Genomic DNA, 20,457 nt, shown 5'->3' on the forward strand with positions numbered 1-20,457 from the left:
GTGTACTTTCTTTTTTTGCTTTATGATTTTCAGATCAATTAGATCATATAATCTTTAAAATAGCTTTATCAAGGTATAATGACATAAAATAAATTGCCCATATTAAAGTGCACAATTTGGCGACTTTTGACTTGTGAAAACAGTGCCGCAATCAAGATAATGACTATGTCCATGACCTCCATCAATTTCCTCATGGCCCTTTGCTAATCTCTTTCTCTTGCCCTTCCCTGCTACCCTCAGCCTATCCTCAGGCAATTACTGAACTCGCTTTGTATCACTATAATTTCCATATTTGTTAATTTTGTGAAAATGCAACTGTATATATTAATTTTTGTATGTATTCCACTAGCTTTTCTTTTTTTTTTTAATCAGTAGTTCTTTTTTATTGCTGAGTGGTATTCCATTGCCCAGGGGTAGTACATGAAAGACATTTGGATTGTGTTCAGTTTTGGCTGTTACACATAAAGCTACTACAGACATTTGTGTGTCAAGTCTTCACTGCCCATATGTTTATGAAACAAGTTATGGCCATTACTTCCTCAGTAGCATTTTCAATGTAGCGAATCAGTGTTATTTGTCCTATGTATGGTGAGACTGTCAAGTTCCCTGTGGATTTGCTTATATATCCAGAGCTCCTCAAACGATATTGTGTGTATAAATCACCTGGGTTAAAATGAACATTGTTAAAAGTGTAGATCCTGCTTCAGTGGGTCTGGGATAGGACCTGGGATTCTACATATCTAAAAACCTTACAGACTATGCTAATCCTGTTGTTCTACAAACCATACTTTAAATAGCAAGGTTACAGAGCCTGAGATTTAATGAAGCAAGGCAATAATAGTGAGGTTTTCCTTATTGCCAAGTCAAAGTAAACTACTTATAGTATGCTATCTTTTTATCAGAAACAGAAGTGACTGCATTTACCATGTTAAGCAGCATTTTAAATGCCAAGAGTTTTGTTACATGTGGAACAGCAATCAACAGAAGTCATTACTCAGTTCCACTAATAATTGTAACCTTCCAGATAAGATTGCTCAGTGGACATGGACCTCCTTGCCAGCCAGTCATCTATGTATTTCCCTTAGGGAGGGTTTATTTGATTTGGAATTTTGTTAGGAAGGAGATATTCTGGGATTAGCCCTTTTTAGTTTCATAGCCTACAGAGTCATGTACTGGGGGGCACTGCCACACTGTGGGTTTGGGGGTTTCCAGAGGAAACTGCAGTCAGAACTCGATTCCAGTCAACTGACCAGTGCTTTGCATCTAGTTCCCAAGGTTTCCCCAGTTGAACCCAGTGAACTGTGGTGTTGCTGTAGGTCTCAAGGAATTAGTGGCACACAGAGCCAGTGTGTTGTCGGGCTTCCTACTGAGTTTTAGCATTTCTCTTTTCTCAGGTACATGGTCAAAAGTCCTTAAGGGAAGGATGGGAGGATAGCTTACAGCGCCGAGGATCTGGGGTGTGAGAACTAGTGATAGGCAGTAATGGTTAAGAGACCTGGAACCAGATAGCCTGTGCTCAGACCGTACCAGACATGTAACAGCAACTCCTTTGTGCCTTAGTGTGTTCTCATCTATACATTGAAAGTCATAAGCGTTCTTACATCATAAGGCTGATAGGATGTTTAAGTAATATTTGTAAGGTTCTTAGGACAGTGACCATACATAGTAAAAACTTTATAATATTTGCTAGATACATAAGCATTTATGTAGAAAGGTAGGAAGGCAGATGGGAAATGATCAGCTTAGAAAAATTAAGCAACTTTTCTCAGGTCTCACGGTGGTAATAGTGGTGGATTTGAGCCAGGATTTGACATTTGAATTCTTCACAGTTGTGTTCTGTAGCTTCCTTTAAATCATTCAGCATGGTATCTGGCATATATTTGATGAAGCAGTGACTGAATTTAGGACTTTACCACTTTACTAATTTATCGAGATGTGAAATGTCAGCATAAGCATAGTATAACAATTTAATACCCCTGAACTCACTGGACTGTGTCTATGATGTTCTGGCTTGGGTTGTGTTAGTAATGAAGTAGTGAATAAGCTTATGTGTAGTTGTATTACTGACCTTGAGTTAAATTAAAAAATAGGTTCATTTTAATAACTGAATTGCTTTTTAAAAAAATTTTTCCTGGACATAGGTACATATGAATTGCTTTTTGAAGAAATTATAGGTGTTCTCTTCTAATTGACTAAGGAAGTTACCATTTGATTTATATCATATCAGATTGTTTTATAGACATTCTATCATGTTGTTTTAAAGATGCTGAAGGAAATAATATCCTGGTGGTGCATTAAAATAATGTATTGCTGAATTTTTCCAAATGAATAATGCATTGGGGAAATTTTCCAAGTTTTTCTATGTAATTTTTTCAAACTGCAGTTGACCATAGGTAACTGGAACCTCAAAAGTGAAACCGCCCATAAGGGGGACTACCATAATTTTCAGTTTACTCATACCTTCGTTACTTGGTGTACAAGTTTTCAGTTATATCACTCCATCGGCCCTTGTTTATGAAAGCTCAGGAAACCAGTGTACTTTCTTTTGTTGGCTTTTTTACGTCATTAAGCTGTTTTACTTAATTTTTTAGTTAGAAACATTTTGAAGACAGCTTTCTACAATGCTAATTTATGTTAATTAATAATTTAAAGTACAAGTCCTTAACCTATTTGATGATTTGAGAATATTGGTATCCCATTTTTCTTGTTCTTTTTGAATACAGAACCCACATGTCTCATTTTGTGTTATGTATTTCTTATAAGCTTTAGGTACAGGTGCTGTTAAGAATTAAGGAAGATATTTTCTGCCTTCATCATTGAGTATAAAGTCTGCAGTACTGCAGTGAGGCTGTCCTCTTGCTATTGGAGTTTATGATCTTTCTACACCACTTGCACAGTATTAGGAAGGAGTTGGACCCCATTCCAAGTTGCCCACGTGCCTTTGGTTTTAGTTAAAGCAGGGATTGATTCCTTATTTTATACTATTTCCAGGCAGTTTTTCTCTTTTTTCCTACTAAAAAAGCAAATGTGATCCTCTTTTTTAGTATGAATCCTTACAGGCCGAAATTACTATGAGGGGCCTGTATAGAAAAGCATGTGAGAGGAAATGCTAGCTTTCCGCAATTTGTTCGGGGTATAATGACCCCTTTGGTAAGGAATGTTGCTGCTCTTCGTCTGTTAGTTTTTCTTCACAACAACTTGTAGAGTTTTTCTTAGATTTTAACCTAGTGCCAGAATCCAAGTTTCATATTTAGAACACTGTTACCTTTGACTTTTGGATATATGCTCCTTTTAAGGCCTGTGGTGCCTGAGACTTCACACTCTGAACTCCCGTCTCGCCACTGATATGTTTGCAACCACGACCCTGGTATGGGCCTCCGGGAGAGCCAAGGCCCAGCCAGCCTGCAGGCTTCACTCAGGGCTTGTTTTGTTATTGTGGTTTTTTAAAAAATTCAGTGATGGGAGGCCGGGTGCGGTGGCTCAAGCCTGTAATCCCAGCACTTTGGGAGGCAGAGGCGGGTGGATCACAAGGTCAAGAGATCGAGACCATCCTGGTCAACATGGTGAAACCCCGTCTCTACTAAAAATACAAAAAATTAGCTGGGCATGGTGGCGCGTGCCTGTAATCCCAGCTACTCAGGAGGCTGAGGCAGGAGAATTGCCTGAACCCAGGAGGCGGAGGTTGTGGTGAGCCGAGATCGTGCCATTGCACTCCAGCCTGGGTAACTAGAGCAAAACTCTGTCTAAAAAAAAAAAAAAAAAAAAAATTCAGTGATGGGAATAGGAGAATATATATTAGGATGAAGGTAAAGTTTTAGCTGACATGAAAGGTAATTCATTGTAATTTTCAGTTAACTTTGATTTTATTTCTATGTTTCTTGAAATATTTTAGTATTCAGGTTGCTAACATAGTACTGCATAGGGCCTTTCCTTTGAAATACTTGATTTCACTGCTTTGTGTAGGAACACTATTCTTCAAGCAAAAGCAAATTTAAAAATCATGCATCTGACACTAACATTTTTTTTTAATAGTCAAATTGTTTCTGTTTCTAGAAGCATACAAATAACCTACATTATGTATTGTATTTATTTGAGAGCTGAGAGTAGATACTTCAGTTTTTCCCGCTTTGATAGTCCCTTGACTCCAGTTATTGTAGGCCGCAGATCCTGCAGACTACTCACGTGCACCAGAGGCCTTCCTTACAGCTGCTTTTTTTCCTCTTAAAATAGCAAACCGTTCAATTGTTTGCTTTAATTATATTTTTAGGAGTGCTTCAAAGGATTATTATCTTCTTTGTCATACCTGGCTCGTTTCCTGGTACGAAACTCAAAATAGTGTGTGATCCTATTGGTTGCATAACATACTGAGTCATAATTTCTTCCTCTTGCTGTTGGGAATAGCCATTGCTCATTGGATTTGCAGCTCCTGTTTCATTTATTTGTGCTTATATACAACTGTCATTTTGCTATTCTTCTAGATCTTTGAAATTCATAATTTACTTTCTAAAGGTGTTTTTTATTGTGTTCCCGCTATGATTTCTAGTATTGTTTTTTCCCTTTTTTTTGGAGACGGAGTCTTGCACTGTTGCCCAGGCTGGAGTGCAGTGGCGCACTTTCTACTCATTACAACCTCTGCCTCCAGGGTTCAAGCGATTCCGCTGCCTTAGCCTCCCCAGTAGCTAGGATTACAGGCGCGTACCACCACGCCTGGCTAATTTTTGTAGTTTTAGTAGAGATGGGATTTCACCATGTTGGCCAGGCTGGTGTGAACTCCTGAGCTCTAATGGTCCACCTGCCTCGGCCTCTTAAAGTGCTGAGATTAGAGGCTGAGCCACTGTGCCCAGCCCCTCTTTGATTATGAATTGCTACCAAGTAGAAGAAATACTAGATTAAAAAAAAAAACACATATATCAGGTAACTATGAGACTAGCATGTGCTTTGAGATGATGCATATTCTCCTGGATAAAATTTACTATAACAGACATCTTTTAGGGAATAATTAGGATGATGTATAACTTTCGAGTTTATAATATTATAAAATGGCTAATATTTAATTACTGAAAACTAATGAAGCTATTTTACTCAGTTATTTAGTCAGAAATATTTCGTAGACAGCTTTCTACAATGCTAATTTATGTTAATTAATAATGTGCCAGTGCTTAACCTATTTAATGATTTGAAAATATTAGTATCCCATTTTTCTTATTTTTTTTGTATGTGGAACCCAAATTTCTTGTAATTTTGTGTTATATATTTCTTACAAGTGGTAAGGCATGTGGTGCCTGAGAATTCTTGCTCTTGGCACTGCTGTCTCCTATCTGCAGGCCCCCAGTCCTCACCTCTGGTGTGTCTCGTGGTACCCAGACTGGCTCCTTTTGCAGTGACCCTGGCAGGAGCCTGCACAAAAGGAAACAAGCCCTGGAATTGCTAAGCTTCTCAAGGGGATACAGTTTTCATTCTCTTTAGAAACTTAATTTCTCAAATTTTTTCTTTAAAAATCAAGATGAGGTCTCACCATGTTGCCCAGGCTAGTCTTGAATTCCTGGGTTCAGGCAGTCCTCTGGCCTTGGCCTCCCAGAATGCTGGGATTACAGGCATGAGTCACTGTACGTGGCTCCAATTCTTAACTATCAGACTTAAAAATAATTTTCATTACTTCCAAAAAGTATAAACATACTAGAGAAATAAGAAAGATATATTTATCTCTCCAGAGATTCTAAGGGCTTTAAGAGCTGTATATCTGGAAACAGCGATGAAGACCAAATATGTATTTCATAATATCACGGCCCCCAGCAGCTACTTGGTAAATGACTTTAGCACTCATGTAGCAGGAAGAGAGCACCCACTCTTTCTCTGCTTCTGCCCTTCTTCTCCAGCTTAGAACTCTTGGAAGTTTTTCTTTTCTTTAGTTCCATAGGACTGCATATGTTTCTTTTATTTTTTTTAACTATTAAACAACAGAGGGTAATAATAATGAGATAAGAAAAGTGGGCAAATTACTGGGTTTAATATAATAGAGGGGGAAGAGGCAGTAAAAAACCTTGAGGTCTGTCCCAGATTAGTAAGGACGTTATTGAGTAGCATTGATGTAATGTTAATTTTTGTCTCATATGGGGAGTAGGTTAATGAATCCTCTAATACAAAAGTATGTACAGAGTGCCATGGAAGCATAAGGAAAGGGACATTTGAGGCTTGAGAGACAAACAGGCGCTAGGTAGACATTCTAGGCAGAGCTGCACCTTGTATACAGGTATTGAGTCTTGAATGGAGACTTTTGGAAGTGTTTTAAGGAGTTGGGGCTGGAAGAGAATATCTGTCTGAGGTTACAGAAGAGATTAGACAGATGTGCAGAACCTAGTTCTGGGTACCTCCTTGTGCCATCCTTAATGTTTACACCATTTCTATCCTGAAGTTAGAATAAATCATTATACAGTTTTAAATAGGGAAATAGCATGACTATGTTTACATTTGAGAAAGATTACCTTACAGGAAATGTAGAAGATGCATAGAAGGGTGGCAGATTGCAGGTGAAGGAGATTAATTCAGTACTTCCTGTTGGTGAGAAATGATGGGATCCAGAAGTTGGGTAGTAGAAAAGGGCATTGGAAAGGAGGACATCTGGGATGACTTCTGAGTGTCTTGAATGACTTGGTGATTGGAGGTGCTACTAACTGAAATACAACCTAGAAGAAGGATTGAGAAGAAATGGTTTGGACACCATAAAGTATTTAAGTGGGCATGTCCAACAAGCAGGGGGCTGTTTGGGTTTGAGGTAGAGATCTGGAAATCATTGATAGTATACATGGTAAAAGTTGTGGATGAGACTGAGATCTCCTGGGTAGAGTTTATATTGAGAGGGGAAGAAGGCTGAGAAATCACAAGAGGTAGATGGAAAGGCAGGAAAAATGAGGGACCCTGTGGGTGGTGAAGGAAGGAATTCAAGGAGAGAGTATCCAGGATGGATGTCTCTGATATTCTGAGGCAGTACACTTAATAGATACTGAATATTGTCCGCTATGTTTAGGACAATCTTATAATGTCACTGGTAACTGGAGCAAGAATGGTCTTGGTGGTTTGGAGGTGAATGGGTATGAGTGACATGGATTTACTCTACTCTCAGAAGCTGGTCTGTAAAGGGGGTGAGCTGGAGGGCCTCAGCAAGGCCTAAGGAAGGCTTCTGTGGGTGAGACTTGAGGTTGTAGAGACAGTAGATTGAGAAGGTGTAAAAATAGATGATCTCTAGGCAGGTTTTTAGGAAGGAAGAGGAGATGAGAGTGGATAACTGAAGTCATTACATTCTACTTGTAGTAGCTCAGGATGACCTTGGGAAGCACTCAGATTAACTTGTTGTTTTATATTTTTGTTGATTTTACTTTTTTTTTTCCAGATAAAATTCAGTAGATATTGTTTGCACATTAAACTCATTTCCAGACTGAAACACTGACATAGCTGTTATTTTTTTTTCACAAAGTGTTCTGGAAAGCACATTTTGAATTTGTTCTGTCCTTTCAAATCCCGCCCCACCCCCAACCCCTAAATGTTCAAACAGGTACAGATAGTGAAACACTGTCTGTGCAAAAGCCCCTTCCACACCTGCTCTTCTGGAAGTTCTTCAGATGGCAGCTGTGTATATGTGCTCCTTCTTGGCCTTTTCAGGCTTGATTTTGAATAACTCTGATGAATTCCTTTATTTGTGAGTAAGACTCAGTGTACTTCAGCAAATTTGTATGTTTTAGAAGCAGTCAAGGAGTGAGTCTCTGTTGGGGATATTTCACATATCAGAATATGGAAGAAAGAGATTATGGGGGATAGTACCTTTTTAAAATCGACTTTCTGTTACATATTAACGTTGGCCAGACTAGGGTCACATTCCCATAGTCAGAAATAAAATTAATAGAAAGAATTCTGCTTTACAGAATAATTAATAAAACCAGTCACTTGTTGAACTGGTTATGAAAATGAACTCTGTAATGTCATAGTTTACAAAAGTTGTATCAAAATTATACTCAGTTTCTAGACTCAAGAAAGTTCAGTTTTTAGTTCTGTGACTGGCTGACCTTTTTCCAGGCATGCTTGTGAGCAGACTCTCAGGGCAACTTGCCTCTGAAGTGGAAGAGCCTGATTGTTTTCCAGCTTCCAGTCATAGTGTTAGGGCTCCTCACTAAATGACAGCTCATGGGTCAATGCCACAGCAAATACTTGGACAGTTTCTTTCTTGTTTGAGCAGATGTCACTTCTTTGAATGAGACTGTGTCATTCTTAGTACTCAAGTAGCCCATAAAGGATCATAAATTTCACAATTTTGTGTAAGTCATTTCGGTTTGAACTTTCTGTGAACCAAACATCTTGTGAAAGACTTCTGGTTCTGAGATTAAGAAATCATAGAACTGTGATTCTGTTAATTCAACAAAAAATATTTATGAAAGTAATTCAATAATATGGGAAGGTTTAAAGATATTGCACATTCATATGATGGAACACTATACAGTAATTATATAAAGTTTTTGAAGAATAATGAAGGAAATGGTTATATTTTGTTAAAGGTACAAGGGATGCAAAAGTCTGTATATGATCTCCCATTTAAAACAAATTCACAGAAAAAAATTTTAAATGAATTACAGAGTGAGATAATGATCTTACTAAGGAAGCATAAAATTTTTCTTTCAATTTCAGCTAATCTTCCAGTGCCAACGATTGCAGCAATAGATGGACTTGCTTTAGGTGGTGGTCTTGAACTGGCTTTAGCTTGTGATATACGAGTAGCAGGTGAGAATTAATTCTGTTAAAAACATAATTTTTAAAAAATGAAGTTTGTGTTTACTGTTCAGGTAATTTCAAATATTTTATTCTACTTCCTGTTGTTGAGTAGAACATTTTCAAAACGTTACCTGTTGGGTTTAATGGTGTTTTCAAAATTCCCACTTGAAAAAAGTCTTTATTGTTTCTTGCCAGGATTTGGGTCAGGCAGAACTGAGTTCGAATCTTAGGTCCTGAACCAGGCGTGTGGCTCACAGCTCTCTAATCACAGCTCTTTGGGAGGCTGAGGTGAGCGGATCACTTGAGCCTCGGAATTTGAGGCTATATTGAGCCGTGATCATGTCATTGCACTCTAGCCTGGGTGACAGGCGGAGAACCTGTTTTAAAAAAAATTTAAAAAAAGAAAGAAAATAAGGAAAAGAATCTGAGGTCCTCCCCTTTTTAGGCCAATATCTTCCTCAGGAAATAGGGGAAATGACTGCTACTGTTGTGAAGATTAAGCCATTAATCTATGGATGTTAGCCCAAGCACGAAATCACCATTAGCTACAGTAGTAATAACTTAATCTCTTTGAAGTCCACTTTCTTCTAATGGTTTTCTGAGGATCTTGTGGGGCAAGTAGGAAGATAGTGAAAACAGTTAGTGCTAACCGCTGACTGTGTGCAGTTCAGGCACCCAGTGTTACTCTAGCGCTTGACATGCATTCACTCACTCCATCTGCCTAACAGCCCTGAGAGCACGCACTTGGGAGCACTGGAGGAAACTGGAGAAGAGAGAGGGTAAGCAGCAAGCTCCAAAGTAGTGACTGAACTGAGATTTGAACCCTGACTATTTGGCCACAGCCCAGACCCCTGTTACTTAATGAGAGCAACATAGACTGATCTCCCATGTTTATAGTTGTGGACACTGTATTCCATAGAGACTCAGCTCTGCCTGTGTCCTTGGGCTCTGAGGCTGAGAACTGGGCAAAACAGCACAATGTAGCCACTGTTCTTTTGCTTTCCATTTTCACTGTTGATGTGGCTTCATATTAAAGGCAGAGCTGCCAGGGGTTTGAGACTAGCCTGGGCAGCATAATGAGGCCTCATCTTTACAAAAGATTTTTAGAAAAATGTAGAGTCAACATAAGTCAGTTTCTTGGGATTTCTGGTTGCTAGTCCATGTGTACTTTTTCTCCTTTTTACTTTATTTTAGGACCCTATTTTCTTATAATGAAATCACTGGATTTTAACTTGGAAAGCTAAGGTACATGTAATCCATTTCTGAAGGAATACACGTTTTGGAAACTAGAATATGGAAAGTAGTCTAAGTACATTTGGATATGCAAAGAAAGAAGTAATTAAGATGTTTTAAAGTAGCTGTGGAAACAGACATGAAAAGAGGAACCCTGTCCAGCTGTCAGAATCGTAAAACTATTTGTCACAGGGTAAAACTTGGTCTTGAAAAGTTGCCATATCTGATATAACCTATTAAGCTCTTTGGTGTGGGGGACTATATTCAGGCAGCTGAAGAATTTGGACTTGTCAGATACTGACAGGTCTGCCAATCCTGAATAATTAGTGGATCTAAGCCTCCAGATATGACTTGGCAATATCAGGTCTAATAATGGAGTTACAGCCCTGGCCTTATGCATCAAAAATTAATTCACTGCCAAGCAGTTTTTCACAGAAAATGTTGTGTGACTCTCCTATTATATGTCATTTAGAGTGTTTACTTATTTCCATAACAATGCTTTAGAAGTGATTTTTTAAGAACTTGTGATCAGTTTAGTAAATAATATTTTTAGTGTATCTCATAACTTTTTCAGATTTGAATGTGATGATATGGATGATACTTAATTTTCTTTCTTTCATTTTAGCTTCCTCTGCAAAAATGGGCCTGGTTGAAACAAAATTGGCAATTATTCCTGGTGGAGGTATGAGTTGTTCACGCCTATTTCTCAAATCCTTGATGTGTTCCTAGAAACGGGGCATAAGGCAAAATCATGTTAATTGGAAAGGCAACATTTTGGGTAAAGAGACCAAGGGTATATTGTTTGCATCTCTAGCAAAGTCCCCATTCAAGTTACAGGCATACCTAAGAAATTTTTCCCACTGCAATGAAACAGATATTACAATAAAGCAAGCCACACAAATTTTTTGGTTTCCCAGTGCATGTAAAAGTTATGTTTACACTATCTTCAGTCTGTTAAGCATGCAGTACCATTATGTCTAAAAATACAATGTACATATCTTCATTTAAAAATAGTTTATTGCTAAGCATTTTAATGGTCATCTGAGCTTTCAAGGAATCATAATCTTTTTGCTGGTAGAGGGTCTTGCCTTGATGTTGAGACTGCTGACTGATTACAGTGGCAGTTGCTAGAGGGTGGAGGTGCTGTGGCAATTTCCAAGGACAGCAGTGAAGTTTGCCACATCAGTTGACTCTTCCTTTCGCAAAAGATTTCTCTGTAGCATGCACTGCTGTTTGACAGCATTTTATCCATAATTCTTTCAAGATCGGAATCTATCCTCAAACCTTGCCACTGATTTATCAAGTACGTTTATGTAGTACTCTAAATCCTTTGTCGTCATTTCTTCAGTGTTCATAGCATCTTTATCAGGAGTAGATTCCATCTCAGGAAACTGTTTTCCTGATTCATCCATGTATTAGTCCGTTCTCATGCAGCTAATAAAGACGTGTGACACTGAATAATTTATAGAGGAAAGAGATTTAATGGACTCACGGTTCTTCATGACTGGGAAGGCATCACAGTCATGACAGAAGGCAAAGGAAGAGCAAAGGCATGTCTTACGTGGAGACAGGCCAGAGAGAATGAAAGTCAAGTGAAAGGAGGAACCCCTTATAAAACCATGAGCTTTCCTGAGACTTGTTCACTACTACAAGAATAGTATGGGGGAAACTACCTCCATGATTCAATTATCTCTCACCATTTCCCTCCAACAACATGTGAGAATTATGGGAGCTACAATTCAAGATGAGATTTGGGTGGCAACACAGCCAAACCGTACCAATTCACAAGTAGCAACTTTCCATTCGTTTCAGTTTTATTATGAGACTACAGCAATTCAGGCGTGCCTTCAGGCTGCTCTTCTAATTCCATTTTTCTTATTTCCACCACATCTGCAGTGACTTCCTTCACTGAAGTCTTGAATCTCTCCAAGTCATCCATGAAGATTGGAATCATCTTCTTCCAGACTCCTGTTAATATTGATATTCTGGCCTCTTCCCATGACTCATGAATGTTCTTAAAGGCATCTAGAATGGCACTCCTTTCCATAAGGTTTTCAATTTAATTGGCCCAGATCCCTAAGAGGAATCACTATGTATGACAGCTATAGCCTTATGAAATGTGTGGGGTTTTTTTTTTTTTTTTCGAGACAGAGTCTTGCTCTGTTACCAGGCTGGAGTGCAGTGGCATGATCTCGGCTCAGTGCAACCTCCACCTCCCAGGTTCAAGCAATTCTTCTGCCTCAGCCTCCTGAGTAGCTGGGACTACAGGCACGCGTCACCACGCTCAGCTAATTTTTGTATTTTTAGTAGATGCAGGGTTTCACCATGTAGGCCAAGATGGTCTCGATCTCTTGACCTCGTGATCCACCTGCCTTGGCCTCCTAAAGTGCTGGGATTACAGGTATGAGCCACTGTGCCTGGCCTGAATTTTGTCTCTTAAAATATAAGACTTGAAAGTAGACTGATCCATGGGCTGTGGAATGGTTGTTAAGTTATCAGGCATGAAAACAACATTCATCTCCTTGTCCATCTCTGTCAGAGATCTTGGGTAACCAGGATACTGTCACTGAGCCATAATATTTTGAAAGAACTCTTTTTTTTTTGAGCAGTAGGTCTTGGCAGTGGGCTTAAAATATTCAGTAAACCATGCTGTAAACCACATGTGCTGTGATCCAGGTTTAATTTTTCCATTTATAGAGCACAAGCAGAGTTAATTTAGTGTAGTTCTTAAGGTCTCTAGAAGTTTGGACATGATAAATGAGCAGTGGCTTTAACTAAAAGCCACCAGCTGCATTAGTCCCTAACAAGAGAGTCAGTCTGTCCTTTGAAGCTTTGAAGTCAGGCATTGGCTTCTCTTCTGTAGCTATGAGAGTCCTAGATAACATTTTCCAGTAGTAGGCTGTTTTGTCTGTTCAGTGTAGGCACCTTCATCATTGATCTTAGCTAGATCTTGTGGATAATTTGCTGCAGCTTCTACATCAGCACGTGCTGCTTCACCTTGCACTTTTATGCCATGGGAGATGGCTTCTTTCCTTAAACCTCATGAACCAGCCTCTTCTAGCTTCCAACCTTTCTTCTGTAGTTTCCTCACTTCTCTCAGACTTAACTCCAGAGTTAAAGAGAGTTAGGGCCTTGCTCTGGATTAGGCTTTGGCTTAAGGGAATGTTGTGGCTTGTTTGATCTTCTTTACTTACCGTAAAACTTTCTCCCTATCAGCAATAAGGCTATTTTGCTCCCTTGTTATTCCTGTATTCATGTGAGTAGCACTTCTAACTACCTTCAGGAAATTTTGCTTTGCATTGGCAACTTAGCTAACTGGTGCAGGAGGCCTAGCTTTTGGCTGATCTCATCTTTTGACATGCCTTCCTTACTAAACTTAATCATTTCTAGCTTTTGATTTCCAGTGAGAGACATGTGGATCTTTGCTCTACTTGAACACTGCAGAAGCCATTGGAGGGTTATTCATTGGACTAATTTCAATACTGTTGTGTCTCAGGGAATAGAGAGCCAAGGAAAGGGAGAGAGGTGGGGGAACAGCCAGTTGGTGGAACAGTCAGAATACGTGCATTTATTGGTTAAGTTTGCCATCTTTGGTGGGCATAGTTCATGGTCCCCCAAAGCAATTAGAGTAGTATCATCAAAGATTAATGTTCACAGGTTACCGTAAGAGATAAAATAATGAAAAGGTTTGAAATATTGTGAGAATTACTGAAATGTGGCTCAGACATGAACTAAGCACATGATGTGGGAAAAAATGGTGCCAATAGTCTTGCTTGATACAGGGTTACCATTAATTTGTAAAAATGCAGTTTTTGTGAAGTACAATAAAGGGAAGCAAAATAAAATGAGGTATGCCTGTATGCCCTATTTTTAGCTTATGTAGGCAGTGAAGATGGTGATTCTTAAGTTTTTTTTTTTTTTGAGATGGAGTTTCGCTCTTGTTACCCAGACTGGAGTGCAATGGCGCGATCTCAGCTCACCGCAACCTCCGCCTCCTGGGTTCAGGCAATTCTCCTGCCTCAGCCTCCTGAGTAGCTGGGATCACAGGCACGTGCCACCATGCCCAGCTAATTTTTTGTATTTTTAGTAGAGACGGGGTTTCACCAAATTGACCAGGATGGCCTCGATCTCTTGACCTCGTGATCCACCCGCCTCGGCCTCCCAAAGTGCTGGGATTACAGGTTTGAGCCACCGTGCCCAGCCTTTTCTTAAGTTTTAAATTACTGTTCTAAATTACTGTTGTCACTGTTTGGATCTGTTTTCCTAAAGGATTACACAAACATTTTGAAGCTTTTATGAGTGCCTTTTTAAAAATTTATTATTTTTTTTTTGAGACAGAGTCTCACTCCATCGCCTAGGCTGGAGTGCAGTGGCACCATCTTGGCTCACTGCAACCTCCACCTCCTGGGTTCAGGCGATTGTCCTGCTTCAGCCTCCCAAGTAGCTGGGATTATAGGCATGTGCCACCATAACCAGCTACTCTTTAGTATTTTTAATGGAGATGGGGTTTCACCATATTGACCAGGCTGGTTGTGAATTCTTGACCTTGTGATCCACCACCTTGGCCTCCCAGAGTGCCAGGATTACAGGTGTGAGCCACCGTGCCCAGCCTTATGAATGCATTTAAATGTCTGTATCCTCATCAACAGCTTCATGCAGACGGTGAAACCCCAAGTGGAAGAAGAAGAGAGGTGGCCGGGTACCACGGCTCACGCCCGTAATCCCAGCATTTTGGGAGGCTGAGGCACTGGATCAGTTGAGGTCAGGAATTTAAAACCAGCGTGGCCAACATGGCAAAACCCCATCTCTACTAAAAATAAAATAATTAGCTAGGTGTCATGGTGTGAGCCTGTAATCCCAGCTCCTTGGGAGGCTCAGGCAGGAGAATTGCTTGAACTCAGAAGGTGGAAGTTGCAGTGAGCTGAAATTGTGCCACACTCCAGCAGCCTGGGTGACAGAGCAGACTCTGTCTCAAAAAAAAAGGAAGAGAGGGTTTCCAGACTTTGTACCACCTTCCTCCTCATGTTTCTTTGCAGTGGGACAAAAGTTGGGGTTAGTGGGTAGCCTGAACTTAGAGCTGAGGAGGTGTCATTTCTTCTCTTCCTATGAAAACAATTGATGAGCATCTGTTCTTGAAAGAGCCATTTAAGAAAACATCTTTCCAAAATTGATTATGAAGTCTTGCATCTCCAATAAATCTGAAATTGCTGGTCTTTTGATTCAGAGAATTTGGAGGCATTCTCATTTTGTGAAGTCATTCTTTCAAAAGGTAGACTTTGTTTAAGGATATGCATGTTATAGTAACCTTTCTTGGAACCTTTTTTTCTTTTTAACATGGAGTCTCACTCTGTCGCCCAGGCTGGACTGCAGTGTCACAATCTTGGCTCATGGTATCTTTTATGTGTCCTAAAAGATGCTTAGAGTATGAATGAAACAACAATAACAATGTAAATATGAAAGTCAATGTTGAACATGGCAGGCTTGTTTGCATATGAATTGGTTAAAATTTTATGGTTAACCTTATCATTATAAGAGTGTTTATTCTGATTATGGTATATAGGTAGAAATTAAAAGCAGGTTACGGTGAAATTGAAGACTGCTGAGGTCAACGTGTAAGACTCCCTATGTTTTCTACTTTGGCAATTCATGAAATGTTATTCTTGTAGGCCAAAATAATTTAATATATATTTATTCTATTACGTCTGCCTTTTTCACTATGACTAATGAAAATACTACAGGGATTTATAAGAAAATGGATCCATTTAAAAAGAATTCCCAGAAAACTATGTGAAATAAAGCAAAATTTAGAAAAGGGTGATGTGACGTGTTTCTGAAATTTTTTTGAGAAGTAAGCATTAATTGGTAATAAGGATGTAACTAAGCCTAGAAGATAGAAAGATGGTGGCTATAGTGGGTTGAATGGCCTGCTCCCTTTACGCCTCACCCGCCTTAACACATACCAAGAGATGCCAGCCTGGAAGGAAAAGGGTCTTTGCACATGTAATTAAGGATCTCAAGATGAGGTCATTCTGGATTATCTGAGAGAGGTTTACATCCAAAGACAAGGGGTCCTTATAAGAAGGAGGAAGACACAGAAGAGGAGAAGTTCATGTGAAGACAGAAACAGAGTGGAGTAACACATCTACAAGCCAAGAACTGTGCCAAGGGTTGTTGGCAGCCACGAGAAGCCAAGGAAGAGGGGCATGGAACAGATTTTCTCTGAGAGCCTCCCAGAGGAACCAGTACTGCAGACACCTTGATTTTGAGTTTCTAGCCTCCAAAACTGAGAAAGAATAAATTTCAGTTGTTTGAGGGTAACAGGTTTGTGGTAATTTGTTACAGCAATGAGTACAGCAACTTTTTGATAATGTTTACATAATTTGGGGGGACAGATGGGGGTTAATAGGTGGCAGAAATTTGGGGTGGGAGCAAGATGAACTTGGTAATTTGGATATTTTCTGTGTCTTGATCATGAAAAGTTTTGTGTTACAACTACCAGAAGGCACAGAGCAATGTTTGTTTTGATTAGATGAAAACAGATTATAGATAAAAGGCTTTTCCATATTCTTCTGTAAACACACAGTGTCATACCATATGAGGTCTAGAAACTAGAATTTTTTTCCAATATACTTAAGTTCTTTAGGGTCCTCTTCAATAGTGGATGTATTAATTAGAATCTGCATTTTTTTTTTGTAGATTTGTTGGAATTTGGACTATATATTCTGATGAATAGAATTATTTTTCTAGTTTTCATTAAATAAATTTGTCATAAAAGAATACTTTGACATTTTCCCATGTACTTATACAGGTTGGTTGTCTTTTTCTTTTTCCTTTTCTTTTCTCACTTTCTTTCTTTCTTTCTTTTTTTTTTTTTTTTTTTTAAAGGAGACAGGGGTCTTGCTCAGTCACCCAGGCTGGAGTAGAGTGATGTAACGATAGCTCACTGCAGCCTCAAACTCCTGGGCTCGAGATCCTCCCACCTCAGCCTCTGGAGTAGCTGGGACTATAGGTGCACACCACTGCACTTGGCTAATTTTCTTTTCTTTTTGTAGAGACAGGATCTCACTGTGTTGCCCAGGATGGCCTTGAACTTCTGGCCTCAAACTTCTGGCCTCAAGCAATCCTCCTGCCTTGGCCTCCCAAAGTTTTGGGATTACAGGTGTGAGCCACTGCCCTGACCTCTTTTTTCCTAAGTGAGTTTGAGGAATATATATTTTGGTTCCTCTTTTAATACCATGAAACTTTCAGGTTCATAGCTCATAAAATGTTATGTAGCATTGAATTTTTTTAATAAAAATGAAAATCAGACTCATTTTCATTATTAATAAAAATTTCAGTGAGGCTACATAACATGAGGCTACATATTCACATTTAGATAAGAGATCCACAGAATTTTTGGTCTACTTTTAAGTTAATATTATAGTTCTTAAAGTGCCCTGGGTGAAGACTATTTTTTTGAAACAGAAGAGATTTTTTTAAAAAAAATAGGCTTTTGTGTTTATTACCTAAAGAAGCTATTCTGAAATTTTTATGTAGAAAATCCTCTTCTGCTCTAGCTACAGAAGATTTTTTTTTCATAGATATTTTTGTCATCTCTTTTGTCCTCTTTCCTTTGTTATAAATGATAAGAAAAGACTGCTTTTTTCAAAAACTGTGTTTTTCTATTGGTGAATTTTGCCATGCCTAAAGTGATCTCTGAGATATCATCCTTTTGGCTATAAATGTTTCTGTTAACTGTTATAAAGAGCTTTCTATAATAGACACAGTAGAATGTACTTAATTTTTTTCTCCCTTCTTGGTAAATCTCTTTTGGTTGAAAGAAAATGTGTCACTTGCCTCCTATTATAGAAGCTTGTATGAACAGCCATGGGTGTAATCTCCAGGGAAGGCTTGTTGGCCATTGCCAGTGAGCCTGGCTCCACTGTTAGCTGCCTCAGCTCTTCCTCTTTTCCAGATGAGCTGATGCTGACAGCTGAAAGATAGAAAATAAGTGGGGAGAATTCAAATATGGGGAAAGTATTGTGGGAAAATAGATACTTAGTTTTCTTTTTAATATTATGGAGAAAGCAAATATCTTTGGGTAAAATACATTAATTGTAGTCACTCTAGGAAATAGATGTTTAAAATCTGACAAATAACGTTCCCCTAAGTTTTTACAGGTCTGTGGTTTCATATCGGGTGACATTTGTTAAGTTAATCCAAATGAAATTGTACCTCCTTATTTGAATTTACTGTACATTTGATAAAAACAAGAGAGTTAACATGATGCTATTGATTGTCATATCATCACTTCTGTCCTTTTGTGATAGCAGTTTACAGGAAAGCAATTTGTCAAAAAATAGTATTTTGTTTTGTTTTCTTTACTGGAAGCATGGACCTGCATGGTAATATGTTGATTTTTAAGGTATATTTTATAAATTAAAAAAATTCTATTATAAAATAATTATTTTGAATAGATGGTAATATTTCTAATGAACAATATTAATGTTCCATTGCAATCATGTGGTTTTTAAATTAGAAGGCTCAATTTCAGTTTTTATTAGAAAGAATATTGTTTAGTATCAAATGACTATTAAAAGTATATAATGCAATAAAAGGAAAGATGTGAAGGAATGTAGAAACATTAAAGCAAAATCAAACCTCCTTAAATAGTTATATCAGATGTAATTAAAATATGGGATGTAATTGACTATCAAATACTTGAACCAGTGCTTTTATTTGTAATATATATGTGTATATATGTTTTTGATTACAGATATTAAGCACAAAATGAAATACTATTGATTTGAAGCACTAGCCAATTGAAAAATAATTAAAATGGTTACCCAGAACTTAGCTGCAATTTTACTGGGGATTTTTGTACAATGTATAGCCCTAGTTTCATCTCCAATATTCTCACCTTTAAGAAAGCATTTACATTTCCTGTCCTCTCCCAACTGGGAGAATATGCAAATATTATAAAATAAAATTCTCTTTTATAAATAGTTTTTAAAATAGTACTTTCCTTTAATGCATTTACAAGGATGAAATACAAGTTCAGAGGATTAAGATCCTTTTATCTGACAGTATAGAAAATCTTAAACTTACAGAGAAAATAGTGGTAGATTTTCTAATTCCTGGTCTTTGTTCTTACCTCTTCTACTGGAGGTTTTGGGGTCTGTGTCAGGAAACCTTATTATAACTAAGGTAATTTGTTAAGGCTTCTTGCTTGGGTGTACACCACTGGGATTGAGATGCTTTGTATTTCCACTGCTCTGTGAATTCATTTTTTATTTCCCCAGCTTTTGAGGAGAGGCATATTCAAATAGGAAATTTGAAAGGCAGTAAAGCACATATTTTTATACCCTTCACCAAGACCTATTCTATTTTCTTTCTCCTTCCATTCCCCAAATCCTTCTTTCTCATAGAAACATTTCAAAATATAGATGGGCCTTTAAATATTTCTGCATATATTTTCTAAGAATCTAGAATTTTCTCTTACATAACCAGCACTACTATCACAAGCAAGAATATTAACAGTAATTTAGTAAGTAATATCATTTAAAATATGATTCATAATTGGATTTCTCCAGTTGTATAGCTGTCATTTTGTGTTTTGTTTTTCCAGGTCAAGATCCATTTTTCATTTGGTTAAATCTGTGGTTTTTTTCAAATCTAGAAGAGTACTCCATTCATGTTTTTTTTTTTCTATAACACTTATTTCTTTTGTTGATAGCCTTTATTTTTTAACTTTTCATTTTGCAATTTCAGACTTACAGAATAGTTACAAAGATAGTATAAATCATTCTTATGTATGCTTTGCCCAGCTTCCTCAAATATTAACATGTTATATAACTATACCACAATTATCAAAATTAGACAGTTAACACTGATATGTTATTACTAACTAATCTGTAGACCTTATTCAAATGCTGTCACTTTTCTCACAAGTGTCCTTTTTCTGGTCCCAAACCTAGTTTAGGACCCCATGTTGCATTTAGTTTCTGTGTCTCCTTTGTCTCTTATGATCTGAGAGAGTTGCTCAATGTACACATTTGTATTTAATCACCTTGACAATTTTGAAGAATGTCAGTCTGTAATTTTACGGAATGTCTTTTTTTGGGGGGTTGACTAATGTTTCCTGATGAATAAATGAAGATTATTCATTTTGGGCACGAATGCCACAGAAGTGATGCTGAATTCAAGGCATCCTGTTGGGGTTTCATGATGTCCCTGTGTCTCATGATTGGTAATGGTAACTTTTCTTTTAACCTGAAACATGATATTCACCAATTTTTTAATTACTGTTGGCCAACTGTTTCCAAATTTAAAAAGAAAGGAAGAAGGAAAATTAGAGCACAGAGGTTTTATGGTACCAGAAAAAGAGGCTGACTCCAGTTTTGTCTTGTTTTCCCCTCTCTGGGTGAGGGATCTGGGTCATTACTGTACATCAATATTGGCTGTGTTCAGCAGTAAGGCAGTATTTTG

The 20,457-nt window shown here is 38.1% G+C and overlaps 1 protein-coding gene and 1 long non-coding RNA gene across 11 annotated transcripts in view; both read left to right on the forward strand.

Moving 5' to 3' along the window:
• AUH (AU RNA binding methylglutaconyl-CoA hydratase) overlaps positions 1-20,457 on the forward strand; it is a 211,340-nt gene that overhangs the window by 124,205 nt on the left and 66,678 nt on the right. For 5 of the 10 annotated variants that reach the window (XM_078365598.1, XM_078365596.1, XM_002742702.6 and 2 more), the window contains exons 5-6: positions 8,674-8,766; positions 10,616-10,672. The exons of 1 other annotated variant lie outside the window; for it this stretch is intronic. In XM_078365598.1, coding sequence (XP_078221724.1) covers positions 8,674-8,766; positions 10,616-10,672 — 150 coding nt within the window. Of the gene's footprint in view, positions 1-8,673; positions 8,767-9,485; positions 9,537-10,615; positions 10,673-11,886; positions 15,803-20,457 lie in introns of those variants that run through there. 4 more of the 10 variants (XM_017971716.4, XM_078365552.1, XM_017971721.4 and 1 more) reach the window with 2 other exon arrangements.
• Positions 15,225-18,624, forward strand: LOC144581471 (uncharacterized). The gene is made up of 2 exons (XR_013532337.1): positions 15,225-15,380; positions 15,955-18,624. It is a non-coding gene; the product is annotated as an uncharacterized LOC144581471 (long non-coding RNA).

The sequence above is a fragment of the Callithrix jacchus genome, chromosome 1 (genome assembly GCF_049354715.1).
Source record: "Callithrix jacchus isolate 240 chromosome 1, calJac240_pri, whole genome shotgun sequence".
Taxonomy (NCBI): Eukaryota; Metazoa; Chordata; class Mammalia; order Primates; family Cebidae; genus Callithrix; species Callithrix jacchus.